Source organism: Mobula hypostoma, chromosome 9, assembly GCF_963921235.1.
Source record: "Mobula hypostoma chromosome 9, sMobHyp1.1, whole genome shotgun sequence".
Classification (NCBI taxonomy): Eukaryota; Metazoa; Chordata; class Chondrichthyes; order Myliobatiformes; family Myliobatidae; genus Mobula; species Mobula hypostoma.
This window is the reverse complement of record NC_086105.1, coordinates 29,951,947-29,971,665: the sequence shown is the minus strand read 5'-3', so window position 1 is coordinate 29,971,665 and position 19,719 is coordinate 29,951,947. Positions and strand designations below refer to the sequence as shown.

The 19,719-nt window shown below is 40.4% G+C and overlaps 1 protein-coding gene across 2 annotated transcripts in view; it reads left to right on the top strand.

Moving 5' to 3' along the window:
• LOC134351595 (IQ motif and SEC7 domain-containing protein 3-like) overlaps window positions 1-19,719 on the top strand; it is a 422,303-nt gene that overhangs the window by 363,256 nt on the left and 39,328 nt on the right. For both annotated transcript variants that reach the window (XM_063057957.1, XM_063057959.1), the window contains exon 12: window positions 2,778-2,870. In XM_063057957.1, coding sequence (XP_062914027.1) covers window positions 2,778-2,870 — 93 coding nt within the window. The remainder of the gene's footprint in view (window positions 1-2,777; window positions 2,871-19,719) is intronic.

Genomic DNA, 19,719 nt, shown 5'->3' with positions numbered 1-19,719 from the left:
AGAGGATAGATTCTTAATTGGTCAGGACATGAAGGGATACGGGGAGAAGGCAGGAGACTGGGTTTGAGAGGAAAATTGAATGAGCCATGATAAAATGGGACTGACTGTGTTCTTTGGAGAAATCACACTGACTGATTAAGCTCAATCACCTCTGTCTGTACCATAATCATTCTGTGACACTATAAGTGACTACATTACCCTCCAATGATAAAGGTTCACAGTGAGACCCTGGAAAATGCGACCAACTACCTATCTTGTGAGAGCCACCTCTCAGCAAAAGCAGACAACAAGGCTGAAACTCACTACCGATCTGAATGCACTGGCACTGGCTTTGATTGATTAAGGTAGAAATGAAGTAAAGATCAGAAACTACAACCTGGTCAATAAGATCCCTGCTCTCCTCTTATGCTGAGACTTGGACAGCCTTCAGCAGGCATTTCAAGTCACTGGAAAAATACCACAGCAAGACCCTCCAAATATACTGGAAGTACAAATGAACCAACTTTAGTCCCCGCTCCTGGTCAGCATTCTCGGCATCCTTTATTAGCTTCTGTTCAGTTACTTTGAGCTGAGCAAATCAATTTCTTGCCCAGCACTATGCTCCCAAAGCAGTTATACTATTCTAAGGTCTGCCCTGGGAGGACAATACCAAGCAGATAGATTCAAGCATTCCCTCAAAGCTTCCTTGAAGAAGCCTGGTAACCCTCTCTGACTCTTGGGAAATCCTGGCCTATGACTGCTCAAAGTGAGTAACAAGCATTCGGATGGTAGAATGGTGTTGAGACCCTGGAGGGAGCACAAAGCAGACTTGCATATAACAGTGAAAAGAACATCACCAACTCCCAGCCTATCCACTTGTCTGACCTGTCAGCCAGTAGCACCCCCAAAAGATAAGCTATGTTGTAACAGGAGTGGAAACCTGCCCTTCCCAATTCCATTGGACTTCCTAATTAGAAGAGTAGGTAGGTGAAAATTGCCTGAAGGATCGAACATGATATATTTCTGTAAAGAAAAGCTTAGCAAAAATGAACAATCAGATGTTGATGAAAGTACTCACCCCTGTCTTTATATTCAAAATATCAAGACAGATAGAAAGACAGCCAAAATCATGCACCATAGCAAAATTTATTTTTAAATTCAGAGTGCCTCACCTGTCAACAATGTAAGTAGTGAGAAAAGAACATTTGTTTTTGTAGTTTCTTTTGCAAAATAACAGTGGAGTGAAATAAAGTACTTTAAAATACCTGACTGCAAATCTAATAGTGTTTGCTTGTTTGTTATCTGCCATGTTGTATGACATGGGCGATCATAGCCCTGTTTGTTCTTAGCAAATTTTTCTACAGAAGTGGTTTGCCATTGTCTTCTTCCGGACAGTGTCCTTACAAGATGGGTGACCCCAGCCATTATCAAAACTCTTCAGAGATTGTCTGCCTGACGTCAGTGGTTGCATACCCAGGACTTGTGATATGCACCAGCTGCTCGTACGACCATCCACCACCTGCTCCCATGGCTTCACGTGACCCTGATCAGGGGGCTAAGCAGGTGCTACACCTTGCCCAAGGGTGACCCGCAGGCTAGTGAAGGGGAGGTGCACCTTACACCTCCTTTGGTAGAGATTTATCTCCTCCCTGCAGCAGGTTCAATGTACTTTATCTAATTAGCTAATTTGCTTTTTCAATTGGGGTACCAGACAAACACTTTTCAGCTTCAAAGTTAAATTGCAATAAACACATAGCACGTCTGATGATAAATAGATCCCTTCAGTATCAAATTTTTTTTGAGTAATGTGGCAGTTGAAGAAATAATGGGAAACATTAGGAGTCACATTAAGATTAACTTCTTGATGTAATCTGCTAAAGATGAACAGTAGCAGTGTGACTCAACTTGTGTAATTTTGCGAAACAAACCTTTATTTAATTATAGTGTTTTCCTTTTGAGATGGATAATGATAACATGGAGCACCCCTCTTAGCATCTATCAGAGTGTGTTAACTGAGGATGGCATGCATTGCCCACTCCCTGTCTCTACTGCATCTCATTTCTCCTGTCAAACAACTGCACGCCAGCAAGCTGGCACAATCAGCTAGTGTATGATCTATGATTCCTTATGGGAATTGGAAAAGTGCATCCAATTTTATGCCATCATGACAAATTTCACACTAACATAAAGCATTTAATTTTCTGGCATTGCTTATAAAGATGCGACATTTAGATATAAACAACAATAAATTACCTCTACAGAACACTTTTATCATAGTAAACCATCCCAAACTTGGTCTATCAAACAAATTTTGACTGAAACAATAGATACTGGAGCAGGTAACCAGAAGTTTTCCTTTAAGAAGCATCGAAAGGCTTTTAAGGTTGAGAGGTTTAAGAATGTTGTTTGAATATCTCAGGTCGGATTGCTAAGTGTATGCTGTCCTCTCAGTCAGCATCTGTCCTATCTGAAGAAGAATCTGCCATACCCATATTGGCCTCTTCAAGACGACTTAAAAACTAGAAAACCAGAGTGGAAGTAAGTCATACTCAAACTCATGGACAATCTGAGAAGAAGAAGATGGCTGAGGAGTGAATAAAATCAGGGATGTGCAAGGGGACAGAATTGTAAGAGTCCAGAAATTTCTGAGGCATTTGATGAAATAGTCTGTAATAACTTATAGAAACAATTCTAAAGTAATGTCTTTGAATATTAAGAAAAAGCTGGATCAAATTGAAAATAGCATGATAAGTTAAAAAAATGATTTAATTAAATAAATATAATAATTTTGTCTCCAGGGGAGCTGGAAAAGCAACAGGGATCAAAAATCCCTCCCACAAAGAACAATGGAGCTCAGATTAACATCCGAACCAAGTCAGGATCTCCATCAGGTCAGGCTGATTTATTTTATACTCAAGAGACATAGCGTCAGCTAGAATGATTTCAGCAGCAACTGGCTGATAGGGCATTGTTTGTGAGTAGCTTACTAATATCAAGAATGCAAATTGGTGATTTGAGAACACAAAATGTATTCACCGCATACAGGAAAGATGCAGCTGCCTGACGTTGAACATAAGACATATGGGTAGGATTTTTAAGACACAAGCCTACCTCCTAATGAGATTGGAAACTGCTATGTCGCACGTTATAAGCTGTTGCTGAAATGTAGATATGTCAAATTATGTTGAATTTAAGTTACAGCATTTGTTCAAATAAAAATTTAGTTTTATCTCCTCATGTATGGCGTCAGAACAATTCAAAATATTTTAACAAAAGGAATGTTTCCCTCTATTGCATGTTTCTTCATCCAGTTTTCTATATCTGATTACTATACTTCTTCCTTCTCATCGTTAGATTACACATTTTATCTGATTTGCACAGATCTTACTGCTTTTTATTGCCATGTTTCTCCCTTTTGGTCAGTGTTTCACTCCTCTTTTAATCTAATATAATTTTTTATATTTCAGTCTGTAGTCACACATTTGCCCATGAGCATGCAAACATTCTGCTTTTTTGAGATTGTGGTACAGTTAAGAATTCAAGTAAAATCAAATGTCATCTCAATCTCCAGGTTTGCTGACTCTTGGTTAAAGGCCTCTGGGCTGAACAATTTTCTGCCAATTCCCATTAACCTCTTGTTTGTAACAGGTAAAGATGTCAAAGGGCAAGGCTTACTGTAAGTTAGGATTTTAAAAACATGCAGAAGGTAGAAATAATGCTGGGTCCAATGGGCCAGGCAGCATCTATAGATAAAGAAACAGAGAATATCTCAGGTCTGAGATCGTTTATCAGAATGGATTTAAGTCAGAAGCAGCCAATTAAATTGGCTGGGTATCATTCTGCAAAGAGAGGGAAATTAACACTTAAGTGCGATTTCTTTCCAGGAATCAGCAGCCAGTCATAATTGGTGGTTTCAATGTGCAATGAAAAATAACTGAGTGAAATTCACAGTGATAAATTTATGCACATTATACGTGAGGTGGGATTATTTCCATTTTTAGTGACTTGGATGTGAAGCAATGCTTGAGTGCTGTGCAGAGAGGAAATTACGATTGGGGGAAACCATTAGGTTTCCACTTCCCTCCACTTGGATTGTGAAGGAAGACAAAAGGTGTCCTTTAAGCACCCACAACCTTCATCATCTGGTGTTTGCCTCTGCACTGTGCACTGTGAAATGAAGGATGCTTACCTTGGAGTGGCAACATTTTCTCTTACAAATCAAGATAAATTACTTTATCATATCTTGTAGTTATTAAAATCTTTCTGGCAGCCATTCTGTATGATTTTTATGAACTATCAACACAATAGCTGTCTTGGGATCATCAGTCTGTGCTTTGTGATTTTTCCCATGTTGTTTGTGCCCTTGAATTATATTTCATCTTGTAACCTGGTTTCCAAGTTAATTTTGTTCTATTATCTTATGCAGAAGCCTTCAACTACATTAGAGCTTTGTAATCATGTTCAAGTATCAATTGTTCTACATAATCATACAAATATTACTGTTTCAGTATTCACTTGAGTGTTTTTGAAATTGGGAATATTTTATAATGCTGAAGCTAAGATTAAACAAATATGCTAATGCTTTGTTCCATTCTGTTTATGTTAATATATTTTAATAAAGATTGCAAATTGCCAAGCAGCTGAATGTAGAGAGGATTTGGATATTATTGTACAATATAAGACCTGTTCTTATCCTAAAAGGGCAAGAGATTGGCTAGTATAATTAAACAAAAGTGCCGAGAGGTAGTATGAGACCAAAGGAAAGGGCTAATGGGAATACAAGTGACAGTGGATATATGGCATGTAGGAAAAATAGGAAGGGCAGCCATGATACAAGGAAGCTAGTACAAGCTGCAGATTGGTGATACTGGGATTAACAGGGTCAATTATCTGGAGAGCCTGAGGCTAAGGGGAGATCTGATAGAGGTTTACAAGATTATGAGAGGCATAGATAGTGTGGACAAACAGGATCTGTTTCCCAGGGTTTGAAGTGTCTACTACCAGAGGGCATGCATTAAAGGTGAGAGGGGGTAGGTTGAAAGGGGATGTGAGGGGTAAGTTTTTATCTCAGAAGTGGTGGATGCCGGGAATGCGCTGCCTAGTATGGTGGTAGAGGCAAAAACATTAGAAGCTTTCAAGAGACATTTGGATAGGCACGTGAATGTGAGGAAGATGGAGAGATGTGGACAAAGTGTAGTTAGGAGGGATTAGTGTCTGGATGTTTTTGATCTGCTTTTTAGCTGCTTCAGCGTAACATTGTGTGCTGAATGGCCTGCTCCTATGCTGTACTGATCTATGTTCTATGATCTATTGCATCATAAGAACAGTAAGAGAAGGATTGTGATTTAGTTTGATGTAAGGTTATTAAAGACAGATGAGCAACGGCCAGAGTTTAATATAACTTCACCATTTCCGTTGTCCTTTAGACATTAACGACTTAAAAAGAGGTTATGTTTCTGTCATTATTTTTAATTTCATCCTGCTTGTTAAGCACAAATCTGCCTCCTCAAAGTGATGCAAGGCGATCACTTCACTATTAAGTTTTGGTTTAAAAAACAACACACAGCTTTAAAGTGCACGTCCGTAATGAGGTGTTCAATTTCATATCTTCTAGACAGGAAAATTGATCTTGGAGAGAATCCAGTACTGGGTTGAACAAATAATCACAATACAGTAGTTAAATTATGGGGATTGGTTGCAAACATATGCTTGTATTTTCCACAGGAGTAAGAATTAGTCTAATTAAAGTCTTAAAGGACTTGGTAGGGTAAATAAAAAACAAATGACTGGATGGGGAGTCCAAGCAGAGCAGTATAATGTGTTTATTATTATTATTCATTTTCAACATGTGGGAACAGGATCAGAAAAGAGCTGTACAGCCCCTTCAACCTCGGGGCACTGGCCTGAAGATATCTTGTCTTACTTTACCTCAGAAACTGCTTGTACCTGGATGAAAGTTTTCAACCTCTCGCTTCAACAGTCTGAGGTACCCACCTGCTTCAAGCAGGCATCAATCATGCCGGTGGTCCAAGAAGAACGCGGTGGCATTCCTCAGTGATTGCCATCTATTAGCACTTACATCCACCACGATAAAGTGTTTCGGGAGGAGGGGACCGATGCATAGCAACCCCTGCCTGAGGAGCGACCTGGATCCGCTCTAATTTGCCTGCCATCACAACAGGTCAACAGCAGAGGTCAGTTCATTGGTTCTTCACCCAGCTCTGAAACACCTGGAGAATGAAGATGCATTCATCAGGATGTTGTTCATGGACTACAGCTCATCATTCAACCCTATCATCCCCTGGAAACTCATCCCTGAGCTCCAAGAACTGGGCCTCGGTAACTCCCTGTGCAACCTAATCCTCAGTTTCCTCACTGGCAGATGCAGTCAGTATGGATTGGCAACAACATCTCCACAATCAGCATCAGCAAAGGACTGTGTGCTTCGTCCCATGCTCTCCTCACTTTATACTCTACTTATGATTCAGTGGCTACGTACAGATTCAGCACTGCCTTAAGTTTGCTGATGTAAATCAAAGGTGGAGGTGAATTGGCCTATAGGAGTGAGATTGAGAATCTGGTTTAGAGCTACAATAACAACAACCTGTCAGTTAACACCCCAAAGCCAAAGAGCTGATTATCAACTACAGGAGGAAGAAGCTGGGGCTCCATGAGCCAGTCCTCATTAGGGAACTGAGGTGGAGAGGGTCAGTAACTTTAAATTCCTTGGCATTAACATATCAGAGGATCTATCCTGAGACCAGCACTTAAGTGTTATCACAAAAAAGGCACAACAGCACCTCTACTTTATTAGAGGTTTCCGTAGATCCTGTATGTCACCCAAAATTTATTTAGATGATGAACTTTTATAGATGCACAGTGGAGTGTATCCTAAATTGTTGCATCATGACCTGATTTAGAAACACCAACGCCCAGAAACAGAAAAGGCTGCAGAAAGTGATGGATACAACCCAGCCCACTGCAGGCAAAATCTTCCCCACCATTGAATACATTTATAAGGAGCTTTGTCACAAGAAAGGAGTATCCATCATCAAAGACACCCACCATCAAAGGCATGCCCTCTTCTCATTAATACCATTGGGTAAGAGGAAAAGAAGCCTTATGTCCCACACCACCAGGTTCAGGAACAGTTATTACCCTACAACCATCAGGCTCAGTGCGGATAACTTCAGTCACCACCTACAGACTCACTTTCAAGGATCCTTTACAACTCGCGTATTATTTTCTATTTTCACATATGGTTTTCTTTTGCATGTTTTTTAGCATTCTTTGCTTAAGTATAGTTTTCCATAAATTCTATTGTATTTCAAGAAAATGAATCTCAAGGTAGTATAACATAATCTATGCATACAGTGCAGATGATAGTTCTTAATTTAACAAAATATTGTGCTGTCAGAATTAAAGATTTTTGTGCTGTGCTGGTTGGGTTGATTTAATGTTTACTGGCACACAATTACATTGCATTACAAGAAAAGTTTATAGATGTAAAATTTGTTTGGAGAGTGAACTTATTTAATTGCTAGAGCTCATAAGGATTTACGTCCCATTTCAAATTCACTTTGAGGATGAAAAATTTGAATCTGAAACAGTTTCCTGGAGTTAAATAAAAACAATTAGAATGGTATGAGAAAAGATCTGGCAGAAGTGATCTAGCAAAATAGATTAAGGATCAATAGTAGACCAGAATATTATATACAGTATTTAAGGAAACATTTCATGAATCTCACTAAGGCTATTCCAGACAGAAAGAAAAGCTCACTGAGAAGAGTGCACTATCCATTTCTAATTAAAGTTGGTATCAAACTGAAGGGAAAGACATCTAACATTGTGAAGATTACAAGTCGGCCAAATGATTGACAAGTTTTTGAAACAAATACATTAGCCCATAAGCATTGTGGAGGCTGAAGGAAGAGTACAAGGACTAACTAGTAAATAATATAAAATTGAGCTTCTATAGATCTAGAGAAAGTAGAGAATAATTAAATATTGTTCTTTTGGTGGATGAAATGGGAGAATTAATAGTGGGAAATAGAGAAATGGCAAAAATACTAAATAATTACTATCTTGAATCACTCTTCATGGTAGGAGCCATTAAAAATGCCAATAATAACTGATAATTAATGGCTATGGAGATGGAGCAACTTGAAACAATCCTATGTGGATTGTGGAGATCCCTAGGCTACAGGGGTCAGAAAACTGGGTGACTGTCAGGAGAGGGAAGGAAAATGCCCGGATAGTGGAGAGCACCCCTGTGGCTGTCCCCCTCAGCAACAAATATCTTGTTCTGGATGCTGTTGAGGGGGATGATCTGACAGGGGATGCCCACGGTAATCGGGTCTCTGGCACTGAGCCTGGAGCTGTTGTGCAGGAGGGAAGGAGGGAGAAGAGGAATGTGGTAGTCATAGGGGATTCCATAGTCAGGGGAACAGATAGGAGATTCTGTGAGCCTGATAGAGATACCTGCATGGTGTGTTGCCTCCCAGGTGCCAGGGTACGGGATGTCTCAGATCGGATCCAGAATATTATGAAGGGAGAGGGCGAGCAGCCAGTTGTCTTGGTACATGTTAGTACCAGTGAAATAGATAGGAGAAGGGAGGAGGTCCTGAAGAGAGATTTCCGGGAGTTAGGAAGGAAGCTGAGAAGCAGGACCTCCAGGGTAGTAATCTCAGGATTGCTACCTGTGCCACGTGTTAGCGAGGGCAAGAATAGTAGGATCAGGCAGATGAATGCGTGGCTGAGAGATTGGTGCAGGGGGCAGGGCTTCAGATTCTTGGATTATCGGGATCTCTTCTGGGGGAAGTATGACCTGTTCAAAATGGACTGGTTACACCTGAATCCGAAGGGGCCCAGTAGCCTGGCGGGAAGGTTTAATAGAGCTGTTAGAGAGGGTTTAAACTAATTTGGCAGGGTGTTGGGAACCGGAATGATAGAGCAGAGGAAGGGGAAAACAGAAATAAATCTAAGATAGTGAGCAGTAAAGATGTCAGGAAAGACAGGCAGGTGATGGGGCAAATTTGCAGCCATTGGGATGAGTTGCAGTGCAAACAAAGCAAAAAGTACCAAATACTGATCTTAAGGTGTTATACTTAAATGCACGTCGCACTTAAGGAATAAGGTGGATGATCTTGTCGTACAGCTACAGATTGGCAGGTATGATATTGTGGCCATCACTGAGACCTGGCTAAAGGATGCACGTCTCTGGGAGCTGAATGTCCAAGGATACACGGTGTATCGGAAGGATAGGAAGGTAGGCAGAGGGGGAGGCGTGGCTTTATTGGGAAGAAATGGTATCAAATCATTAGAAAGAGGTGACATAGGATTGGAAGGTGTAGAATCTCTATGGGTTGAGCAAAGAAATTGCCGGGGTAAAAGGACCCTGATGGCAGTTATATACAGGCCTCCAAACAGCTATATTGATGTGGACTACAAATTACAACAGGAAATAGAAAAGGCTTGTCAGAAGGGCAGTGTTATGATAATTGTGGGGGATTTTAACATGCGAGTGGATTGGGAAAATCAGGTCGGCACTGGATCTCAAGAGAGAGAATTTGTAAAATGTCTGCGAGATTGCTTTTTAGAACAGCTTGTTGTTGAGCCCACTAGGGGATCGGCTGTACTGGATTAGGTATTGTGTAATGAACCAGAGGTGATTAGAGAGATTGAGGTTGTGTAATGAACCGGAGGCAGTGATCATAACATGATTGAGTTCTCTGTGAAATTTGAAAAAGAGAAGCCAAAATCCGATGTGTCGGTATTTCAGTGGAGTGAAGGAAATTATAGTGGCATGAGAGAGGAACTGGCCAACGTTGTTTTTTTTAGATTATGAAGACTCGTAGTCCCCTTTTATTGTCATTTAGTAATGCATGCATTAAGAAGTGATACATTATTTCCTCCGGTGTGATATCACAAAACACAGGACAGACCAAGACTGAAAAAACTGACAAAACCACATAATTATACATATAGTTACAACAGTGCACAATACCATAACTTGATGAAGAAAGTCCGTGAGCACAGTAAAGTTCAAAGTTTCTCAAATGTCCCACATCTCACGCGGATGGGAGTGGGAAGAAAAACTCTCCCTGCCATGCCGACCACAATCCGACTCTGAGTCATCCGAAAACTTCGAGCTCTGATCAGCTCTCCGACACCGAGTACTGAGCACCATCTCTGTCTGAGCGATACGACCTCTTTCTCGAAGTTGACTGAAAAATTAGTGGGAAGACAGAGGATTAGGAAGTTTTTAAGAGCTTACAAAAGGAAACTAAGAAGGTCATTAAGAGGGAAAAAATGAACTATGAAGGGAAGCTAGCAAGTAATATCAAAGAGGATATTAAAAACTTTTTCAAGTATATAAAGAGTAAAAGACAGGTGAGAGTAGATATAGGACCGATGGAAAATGATGCTGGAGAAATTTTAATGGGAGATAAGGGGATGGCGGAGGAACTGAATGAGTATTTTGCATCAAAAACAACAGGAATTCTGCAGATGCTGGAAATTCAAGTAACACACATCAAAGTTGCTGGTGAACGCAGCAGGCCAGGCAGCATCTGTAGGAAGAGGTGCAGTCGACGTTTCAGGCCGAGACCCTTCGTCAGGACTAACTGAAGGAAGAGTGAGTAAGGGATTTGAAAGTTGGAGGGGGAGGGGGAGATCCAAAATGATAGGAGAAGACAGGAGAGGGAGGGATAGAGCCAAGAGCTGGACAGGTGATAGGCAAAAGGGATACAAGAGGATCAATGGACAGGAGGTCCGGGAAGAAAGACGGGGGGGGGGACCCAGAGGATGGGCAGGGGGTATATTCAGAGGGACAGAGGGAGAAAAAGGAGAGTGAGAGAAAGAATGTGTGTATAAAAATAAGTAACAGATGGGGTTCGAGGGGGAGGTGGTGCATTAGCGGAAGTTAGAGAAGTCGATGTTCATGCCATCAGGTTGGAGGCTACCCAGACGGAATATAAGGTGTTGTTCCTCCAACCTGAGTGTGGCTTCATCTTTACAGTAGAGGAGGCCGTGGATAGACATGTCAGACTGGGAATAGGATGTGGAATTAAAATGTGTGGCCACTGGGAGATCCTGCTTTCTCTGGCAGACAGAGCGTAGGTGTTCAGCAAAACAATCTCCCCTCCCCCTCGTACCCCATCTGTTACTTATTTTTATACACACATTCTTTCTCTCACTCTCCTTTTTCTCCCTCTGTCCCTCTGAATATACCCCTTGCCCATCCTCTGGGTCCCCCCCCACTTGTCTTTTTTCCCCAGACCTCCTGTCCCATGATCCTCTCGTATCCCTTTTGCGTATCACCTGTCCAGCTCTTGGCTCCATCCCTCCCCCTCCTGTCTTCTCCTATCATTTTGGATCTCCCCCTCCCCCTCCAACTTTCAAATCCCTTACTCACTCTTCCTTCAGTTAGTCCTGACGAAGGGTCTTGGCCTGAAATGTCGACTGCACCTCTTCCTACAGATGCTGCCTGGCCTGCTGCGTTCACCAGCAACTTTGATGTGTGTTGCAAGTATTTTGCATCAGTCTTTTGCAGCAGTATACCGGACACTCAAGGGTGTTAGGGAAGAGAAGTGTGCGCAGTCACAAATACAACAGAGAAAGTAGTCAGGAAGCTGAATAGTCTAAAGGTAGATAAATCTCCCACACCAGATGGAATGCACCCTTGTGTTCTGAAGGAAGTAGCTGTGGAGATTGTGGAGGCATTAGCAATGATCTTCCAAAAGTTGATAGATTCTGGCATGCTTCCGGAGGACTGGAAGATTGCAAATATCACTCCGCTATTTAAGAAGGGGGCAAGGAAGCAAAAAGGAAATTATAGACCTGTTAGCTTGACATCAATGGTTGGGAAGTTGTTGGAATCGATTGTCAAGGATGAGGTTACGGAGTACCTGGGGGCATATGACAAGATAGACAGAACTCAGCATGGTTTCCTTAAAGGAAAATCCTGCCTGACAAACCTATTACGATTTTTTGAGGAAATTATAAGTAGGGAGATGTAGTGGATGTTGTATATTTGGATTTTCAGAAGGCCTTTGACAAGGTGCCACACATGAGGCTGCTTAACAAGATAGGAGCCCACGGAATTACGGGAAAGTTACATACGTGGATAGGGCATTGGCTGATTGACAGGAAACAGAGAGTGGGAATAAAGGGATCTTCTTCTGGTTGGCTGCCGGTTACCAGTGGTATTCCACAGGGGTCCGTGTTGGGGCTGTTTCTTTTTATGTTGTACATCAACAATTTGGATTATGGAATAGATGGCTTTGTGGCTAAGTTTGCTGATGATACAAAGATAGGTGGAGGGGCCAGTAGTGCTGAGGAAACAGAGAGTCTGCAGAGAGACTTAGATAGATTGGAAGAATGGGTAAAGAAGTGGCAAATGAAATACAATGTTGGAAAGTGTATGGTTATGCACTTTGGCAGAAGAAATAAACAGGCAGACTATTATCTAAATGGGGAGAGAATTCAAAGTTCTGAGATGCAGCGGGACTTGGGAGTCCTCGTGCAGGATATCCTTAAGGTTAACCTCCAGGTTCAGTTGGTGGTGAAGAAGGCGAATGCAATGTTGGCATTCATTTCTAGAGGAATAGAGTATAGGAGCAAGGATGTGATGTTGAGGCTCTATAAGGCGCTGGTGAGACCTCACTTGGAGTACTGTGGACAGTTTTGGTCTCCTTATTTAAGAAAGGATGTGCTGACGTTGGAGAGGGTACAGAGAAGATTCACTAGAATGATTCTGGGAATGTGAGTGTTGACATATGAGGAACGTTTGTCCACTCTTGGACTGTATTCCTTGGAGTTGAGAAGAATGAGGGGGGACCTCATAGAAACATTTCGAATGTTGAAAGGCATGGACAGAGTGGATGTGGCAAAGTTGTTCCCCATGATGGGGGAGTCTTGTACGAGAGGGCATGACTTAAGGATTGAAGGGCGCCCATTAAGAACAGAGATGCGAAGAAATTTTTTTAACCAGAGAGTGGTGAATCTATGGAATTTGGTGCCACAGGTGGCAGTGGAGGCCAAGTTATGGGGTGTATTTAAGGCAGAGATTGATAGGTTTCTGAGTAGCCAGGGCATCAAAGGTTATGGTGAGAAGGCGGGGGAGTGGGACTAAATGGAGAATGGATCAGCTCGTGATAAAATGGTGGAACAGACTCGATGGGCTGAATGGCCGACTTCTGTTCCTTTGTCTTATGGTCTTATAAAAATCCAGGTGAGCTAACTAAAGACAGACAAATTTCCTGGATATCATGGGTTTTCCACATGGATCTTAAAGGAAGTGGTTGAGAATAGTGGCTATATTCTACTGAACTTCTTTGATACTGGGAAGTCCCAGAGGACTGGGCAGAAAACTGGAAAATTGTAAATGGGACATAATTATTCAAAGGAGGGAAACAGAAAGCAGGAAACTATAGGCTTAACTGTCTTTGAGAAATTCATGGAATATATTACTCAGAAAGTAATTACAGAGCATTTCAAAACAGAAAATAAAACATTCAAACTGAGTGAATATCATTTTATGTAAAGAAAATTATGTTTGACATATTTGCTTGAGTTACTTGAAAATATAGAAAAAATGATGGATAAAGGGGAACAGGTACATGCAGTGCATTTAGATTTCCAGAAAGACATTTGCTGAAGAATACATGGTCTTGGGGATACTGTGTTGGTATGGATATGGAATTAGTTATCTAACATAAAACAGAATTCAGGTAAATGTACCCTACCATAAAAGTCATCCCCAAGTACACCATCTTTCACTTTTCAAGACTACCATTGTTCTGCCAATTTTATCAGGTGATAAATATTAATCTGTGACCTAAGACCATCCTCCTCGCCATCATCAAACAATTGACATGTCATCTGTAACTTACTAATCACACCACCTAGTTCCACATTCAAATCATTACTGTCTATATTGAACTGTATGGGCCCTATTACCCAATCACAAGAGCAGCCCTCCACCATTATGCTCTGCCTCTTAGTACCAAGCCCATTTTGGATTTGGTGAGTCAACTTCTCCCTGTTCACTAATTTTTGACCATTTCCTATGCAAGGCCTTACTAACGGCCTTAATGAAGTTGTTTCCTGTTAAGCAAATTTACTGATGATACAAAGGTAGGTGAATTAGCAAATTGTGAGGAGAATACAATGGTCATATAATGTAATATAAAGATGTGAAGTGTATGTGCAAGCAGCTGACTGTGATATGAGTCCTTCCATTTTAGAATAAAGAATGAAAAACGGCAAACTATTATTTAAATGTTGCAAGATTGTGAGATGCAGTGGTATAAAGGGATCAGCATGGCTAAGCAAGCACAGGAAGTAATGAGCAAGGCTAATAGAATTTTAACCTTTACTGCAAGCAGTGTGGAGTATTAAAGCAGGGAAGTTTCCAAGCAACTTTGTGGTAAGTCCAGACCTGGAATACTGCATACGGTTTTGGTCTTCATGTTTATTGAGTCACATATTTGCGCTGGAGGCAGTGCAGCAAATATTCACTTTGTTGATACCTGGGTTGACACTTGAAGAAAGTTTCATTGGGCTGATTCTATTCTTATTTCGGTTTAGAAGGATGAAAGATAATCTTATTGAAACATAGCAGATTTGGAGCGTGATTGATAGGGTGATTGGTGGGAGGATGTGTTGGTAGTAAAACCTGGTTATCCCAGGTGTGACCAGCGGGAGCATGACCAGGACAATGTGATCCAAATTTCAGAATAATACAGTGAGAGAAACTCATGGAGAATGCTATTGTCCTATTTGCCACTGGCATGGAAACTTTGCCAGAGGCTCAAGGATGACTGAAACCCTGAAGTACCTAGTCAAATGTCTTGATTTCTTTGACCCTGACATGAGAAGATGATTTTCAATTGTGTAACACTTTAAGTACCAGCATTGCGCCATTGAATTTCTTTGCATTCATGTTGTGGACAAAACTTCAATAGTTACATGAGTTAAATTAACTCAGCAGATTGTTAAGGAGCTTGGATATAGGCATTCCTGTTTTATTCTTGATGGTTCTAATTGTTGAAAATACTTACAGGCAAACAATTATTCATGGGAAAATGCCAAAGTTAAAATAGTTTAAGATATTGACTGTGCTTGGAAGTAAAACCACTCATTAAGCTGATGTGCTGACGAAGATGATTGATGGGAAGAGTCTATCATTGTGTACAGTTTCCTGAAGCTAACAGTTGCCTTCATGAAGAATGCTCAGCAATACCTCTACTTTCTGAGAAGTTTGCGAAGATTTGACATGTCATCTAAAGCTTTGACAAACTTCTATAGATATGTGGTGGAGAGTACATTGACTGAATGCATCATGGCCTGGTATGGAAATACCAATGCCTTTGAATGGAAGAGCATACAAAATATAGTGGATATAGCCCAGTGCATCATGGGTAATGAACTACCAACCGTTGAGCACATCTACATGGAGTGTTGTTGAGGAAAGCAGCATCCATCATCAAGGACCCCACCATCCATCCATAATCTCTTCTCACTGCTACCGTCAGGAGTAAGGTACAGAAGCCTCAGGACCCACATCACCAGGTTCAGGAACATTACTACCACTCAACCATCAATCTCTTGAACCAAAGAGATAACTTCACTCAACTTCAGTCACCCCATCACTGAACGGTTCCTGTAACCTATGGACTCACTTTTAAGGATTCTACACCTCATGTTCTCAGTATTTATTGTTTGTTGGTTTATTTATTTATCTGTCTATTTATTAATTATTTCTGTTTTTATCTTTTTGTATTTTCCCAATTTGATGTCTTTTGCACATTTGGTGGAGGGGGCATGCTCTTTCATTGATTTGATTGTGTTTTTTGTACTTTGAATGCCTGCAAGAAAATGAATCGCAGGGTTGTACAGTACTGTGCACACTCATGAAGGGCTTTAGGCATAAATATATAGATAGCCAGGGTACTTAAGACTTTTGCACAGCTCTGTAGTAATTTTATGTATTGCACTGTACTGCTGCAAAAAAACAAATTTCGTGACATATGTGAGTGATAAACCTGATTCTGTTATGGGTCTGCATTGTGGACTGACAGTGGGAAGAGGGCAGGGAGAGGGAATCATGGTTGGGAAAAGGGGAAGGGAGAGGTGGAGGAGCAGGAAGAACCAGAGAGACATTCTGAAATGATCAATATACCAATTGTTTGGAATCAAATGACCTTGCCCAGTGTCTCAGGGCTGGGTATGTCTGCACCCGCACCACCCCTTGCCCCAGCTCTCCTTCCCTGCCCCCTGTCCCACATCCCTCCCGCAGCATTCCATCCTCACCATTCCCGACATCCTCTGCTCCCACCAGATTTACAAACTGCCTTTCTGCTCCACATTGATAAATACAGTACTGTGCAAAAATCTTATGCACCCTAGCTTTATATATGTACCTAAGACTTTTGCACAGTACTGTATATGGTGACATATATGTACTTTGATAATAAATTTGAACATGTCCAGAAATTCACTGCTGGTGGTCGGGCTAGGCGAGTGACAAAATCATGTCAGAATGATGTACTATGCCTCCTTCATTTAGAACATTAAATCTTTTTATAGAACATTCAGTAATACCAATTAGGGATGAATTCCAAGCTATGTAGTGTAAAAGCCAGCCGTATTCCTGAATGTATTAAATCTTAAACACTATTTCAAAATACTGAAATCTGTTTTATTTTGATTAGAGTTAATTGAATCTACTAGATATTTAATGGAGCTATTTGTAATGAATAGTGACATAAGCTACTATAGAGTCAGCTAAAGCCCCATTGCTGCTCATACTCATTGTACAAGAAATGAAGAAGAAAGCTTGATAATACTCAATGCAATGAAGTTATTTTTCCTGAAAATAGGGTGATTACATTTTCTCATCTGTATTCTGTAGTATCTCACTGGCTTCAGGATTTAGACAAATTAACCTTATTGGGCTTTTATTTATCTTGTTGAGGTATGATGAGAACTACTAGGTGGGTGGCAGGTTCCTTTCAAATGTACTGATTATGAAATACATATGACTTGCCTTTTATCTCTTTTAGACGTGATTGACTGTCATTAGGGAAATGCCCTCAGAAGCATAGAGCTGTATCAGAGTAGGTCATGATGCTAGAATAGATTTAAAGTCATGATTTTGTTTTTAAATGCCAAGGGTTTTTTAAATCACTGGTTGAATCATAGGAGTTGAAGTAAATGGATCATTTTCCTTTTCATATGTAGAACTTTGAATTGAAGTAAAATTCTCTCTCTGCTGTGTGGTAGGTTTCTCCATCGAAAAGGCGTGAGGCAGGCTATTAACCCTATCCTTCTTAGACGTGAAATCGTGCTGAAACTCCCAAAAAGCTGTACATATTGGAACAGAATTGACGGCTTTACAGTATAGTAGGGGCTGGATATTCTTTCACTTCTGTATTTTGGGTGTGTGCTTCACAGGAAAGGCAGCATTTATTGCCAATCCCTAATTTTACTTGAAAAGTTGATACCGACTCACCAACTTGAGCCACTGTGGTTGAACAGTGCTTTGGAGGGGGTCTAGGATTCAGAGCCAGCGACAGTGAAGGGAAAAGTTTTCAAATCAAGAATGATGTATGTCTTGGAAGAGAACTTACAATTGGTGATGCTCATATTCATCTATTGCCCTTGTCCTTCTTGGAGGTGCTGGTGCTGGTCCTGGGTCCTGGCAGCTAAGATAAAAAAAATCCAGTGCACTTAGTTGATGGTACACACAAATAGGGCATGCTGATGGCAGATAACAGAATATTTAAGATGATGGAGGAAATCCTAGTCAAGTATGTTGCTTCATGTTGAGATTCTTGACACATTAATGGAGTTGCATGCATGCAATCAGATGGAGAATATTCTGTCAGACTCCTGAATCATGCCTTGTATATGTTGGAAAGGCTTTGAGATGTCAGGAGATTTACATTGAAATGCAAGGACAATTAAATTCTTAATTTGCAAGAAAACATGGTCACGTAAATCTGTTTTAGCTAGGACAGAATGATGCAGCTCCTGGGTTATATTCCCATCAATACACAAAGATAATTCATTGGAATGCAAAGAGAAATGGGAACAACTTGCCCACCACATTCATTCTGTACTTAAAAACTGTGTATAATAAAATCACGAATGAGACTGGATATTTGCCCTGTTGGATGCTTTCTAGTTTCATTTTCAAAGTACACCACTGAGTTCAATATTCATAAGAGCCCTTAAACTCATGCAGAAAAACAATTTAAAACCAAGATAATCAAAGAGGCACTGTCAATTCAATACTTAAACAGTTTTCAGCATATCTGTGAAAATTCACAGCCCTCGCAACTTGATGCGGGCAAGTATTGGTTGTGAATATCTTTACTGTAATGATATTTGCTTAAATTGACTAATATAATTGCTTCAATTTGAACTGCTCAGTGAATAAATACATTGCATAGTGTTGTATTGCATCCATACATCAGGAACTTTATTGTTTTAACACTTAGTCATGGCTAAAATGGCACGTCTCATCTGGAATAGGATCCATCTTGATGGGGTAGAAAGAGTAAACTATGCTCTTATTTGTAATCATATACTGTGCTAAAAAAGGCAGACATGGGAATGCTGATCCGGATTTAATTGCAGGCTCCTCACTTCAGCTCAGATGTGAACAATTGTTGCTCTCTGACATTCAGAGAACAGGAAGGAGGAAACCAAAAACAATCCTTTCAAAAATTGGGAATTATACAACAGATTTTATGTGTTTTGAGGCATTTTTCCTGCTCAACATAGCCAAGAATTACCCATTAAAGTACGGTCAACGTATAAAGGCAAGTGTGGTTGTCAATATGCACCTAGAAATGATCAGTGTTAATGGGGCTGTTTAAATACTGGCTGGAATACATCAAGTAAACAACATTACTTCCTGGCTTTTCGAGCCTTTCTCATTGTTGGGCTGAAGTAGGCACTCCACATTTTTCTATCATGCATTTGGAATCACTAGGGACTACGAAAGATTTATCACCCGCAAGGCAGATCCTTTTAGTTTATAGAATCGATAAACTATTCAACAAGTTGTGAGTTGATTTTCACACAGTGACAGCAATATTAACTGAAATGACTGATACCTTTCATATCTCAAAGGGATACTAAAACAATTTAATTAGTTAGGAAATTGAGTGGAACCTAGACACAAAAAATCAAAACATATTAGAGAAGCATGTTGTACAAAAATGACTTTCTGACAGTTTTGAAATATAGCTACTTCAAGTAAGCACAAGCTGCACCATTTAGAAGGAGAAAGGCACAATGATAAGACATCTTGCAGCATTGCTAAGAGGATGCGGTAATGTGATCATGTCAGAGGCCACACGGTTAATATTTTAATTAAAAATAAGATTACAGTATAAAAATGCATTAAAAATTTCCCTGTGAAACATGGTGGCCTCCAACTGAGATAGATATTCTTTTAAAGAATTTTGATGTGATTTGCATCATTTTGTTTTGCCTGTTTTAGTGAAAACTACTCTAGCTACAGACAAATTAGTTAGGGTTTGACTGTTATCTGTCCTTGTGCATTGCAACAACCAAATCAATAGAGCCATTAATCTTCTTTTAGGCAACAGAGAAATACTGTGTGTATCTCATATGTTATATGTACAAGTTGTTGCTACCTTTTGTTGACTTTGTTAATTTTTTTTACATTTAATCTCTTCCTAGAAGTATTGAAGAGATAAT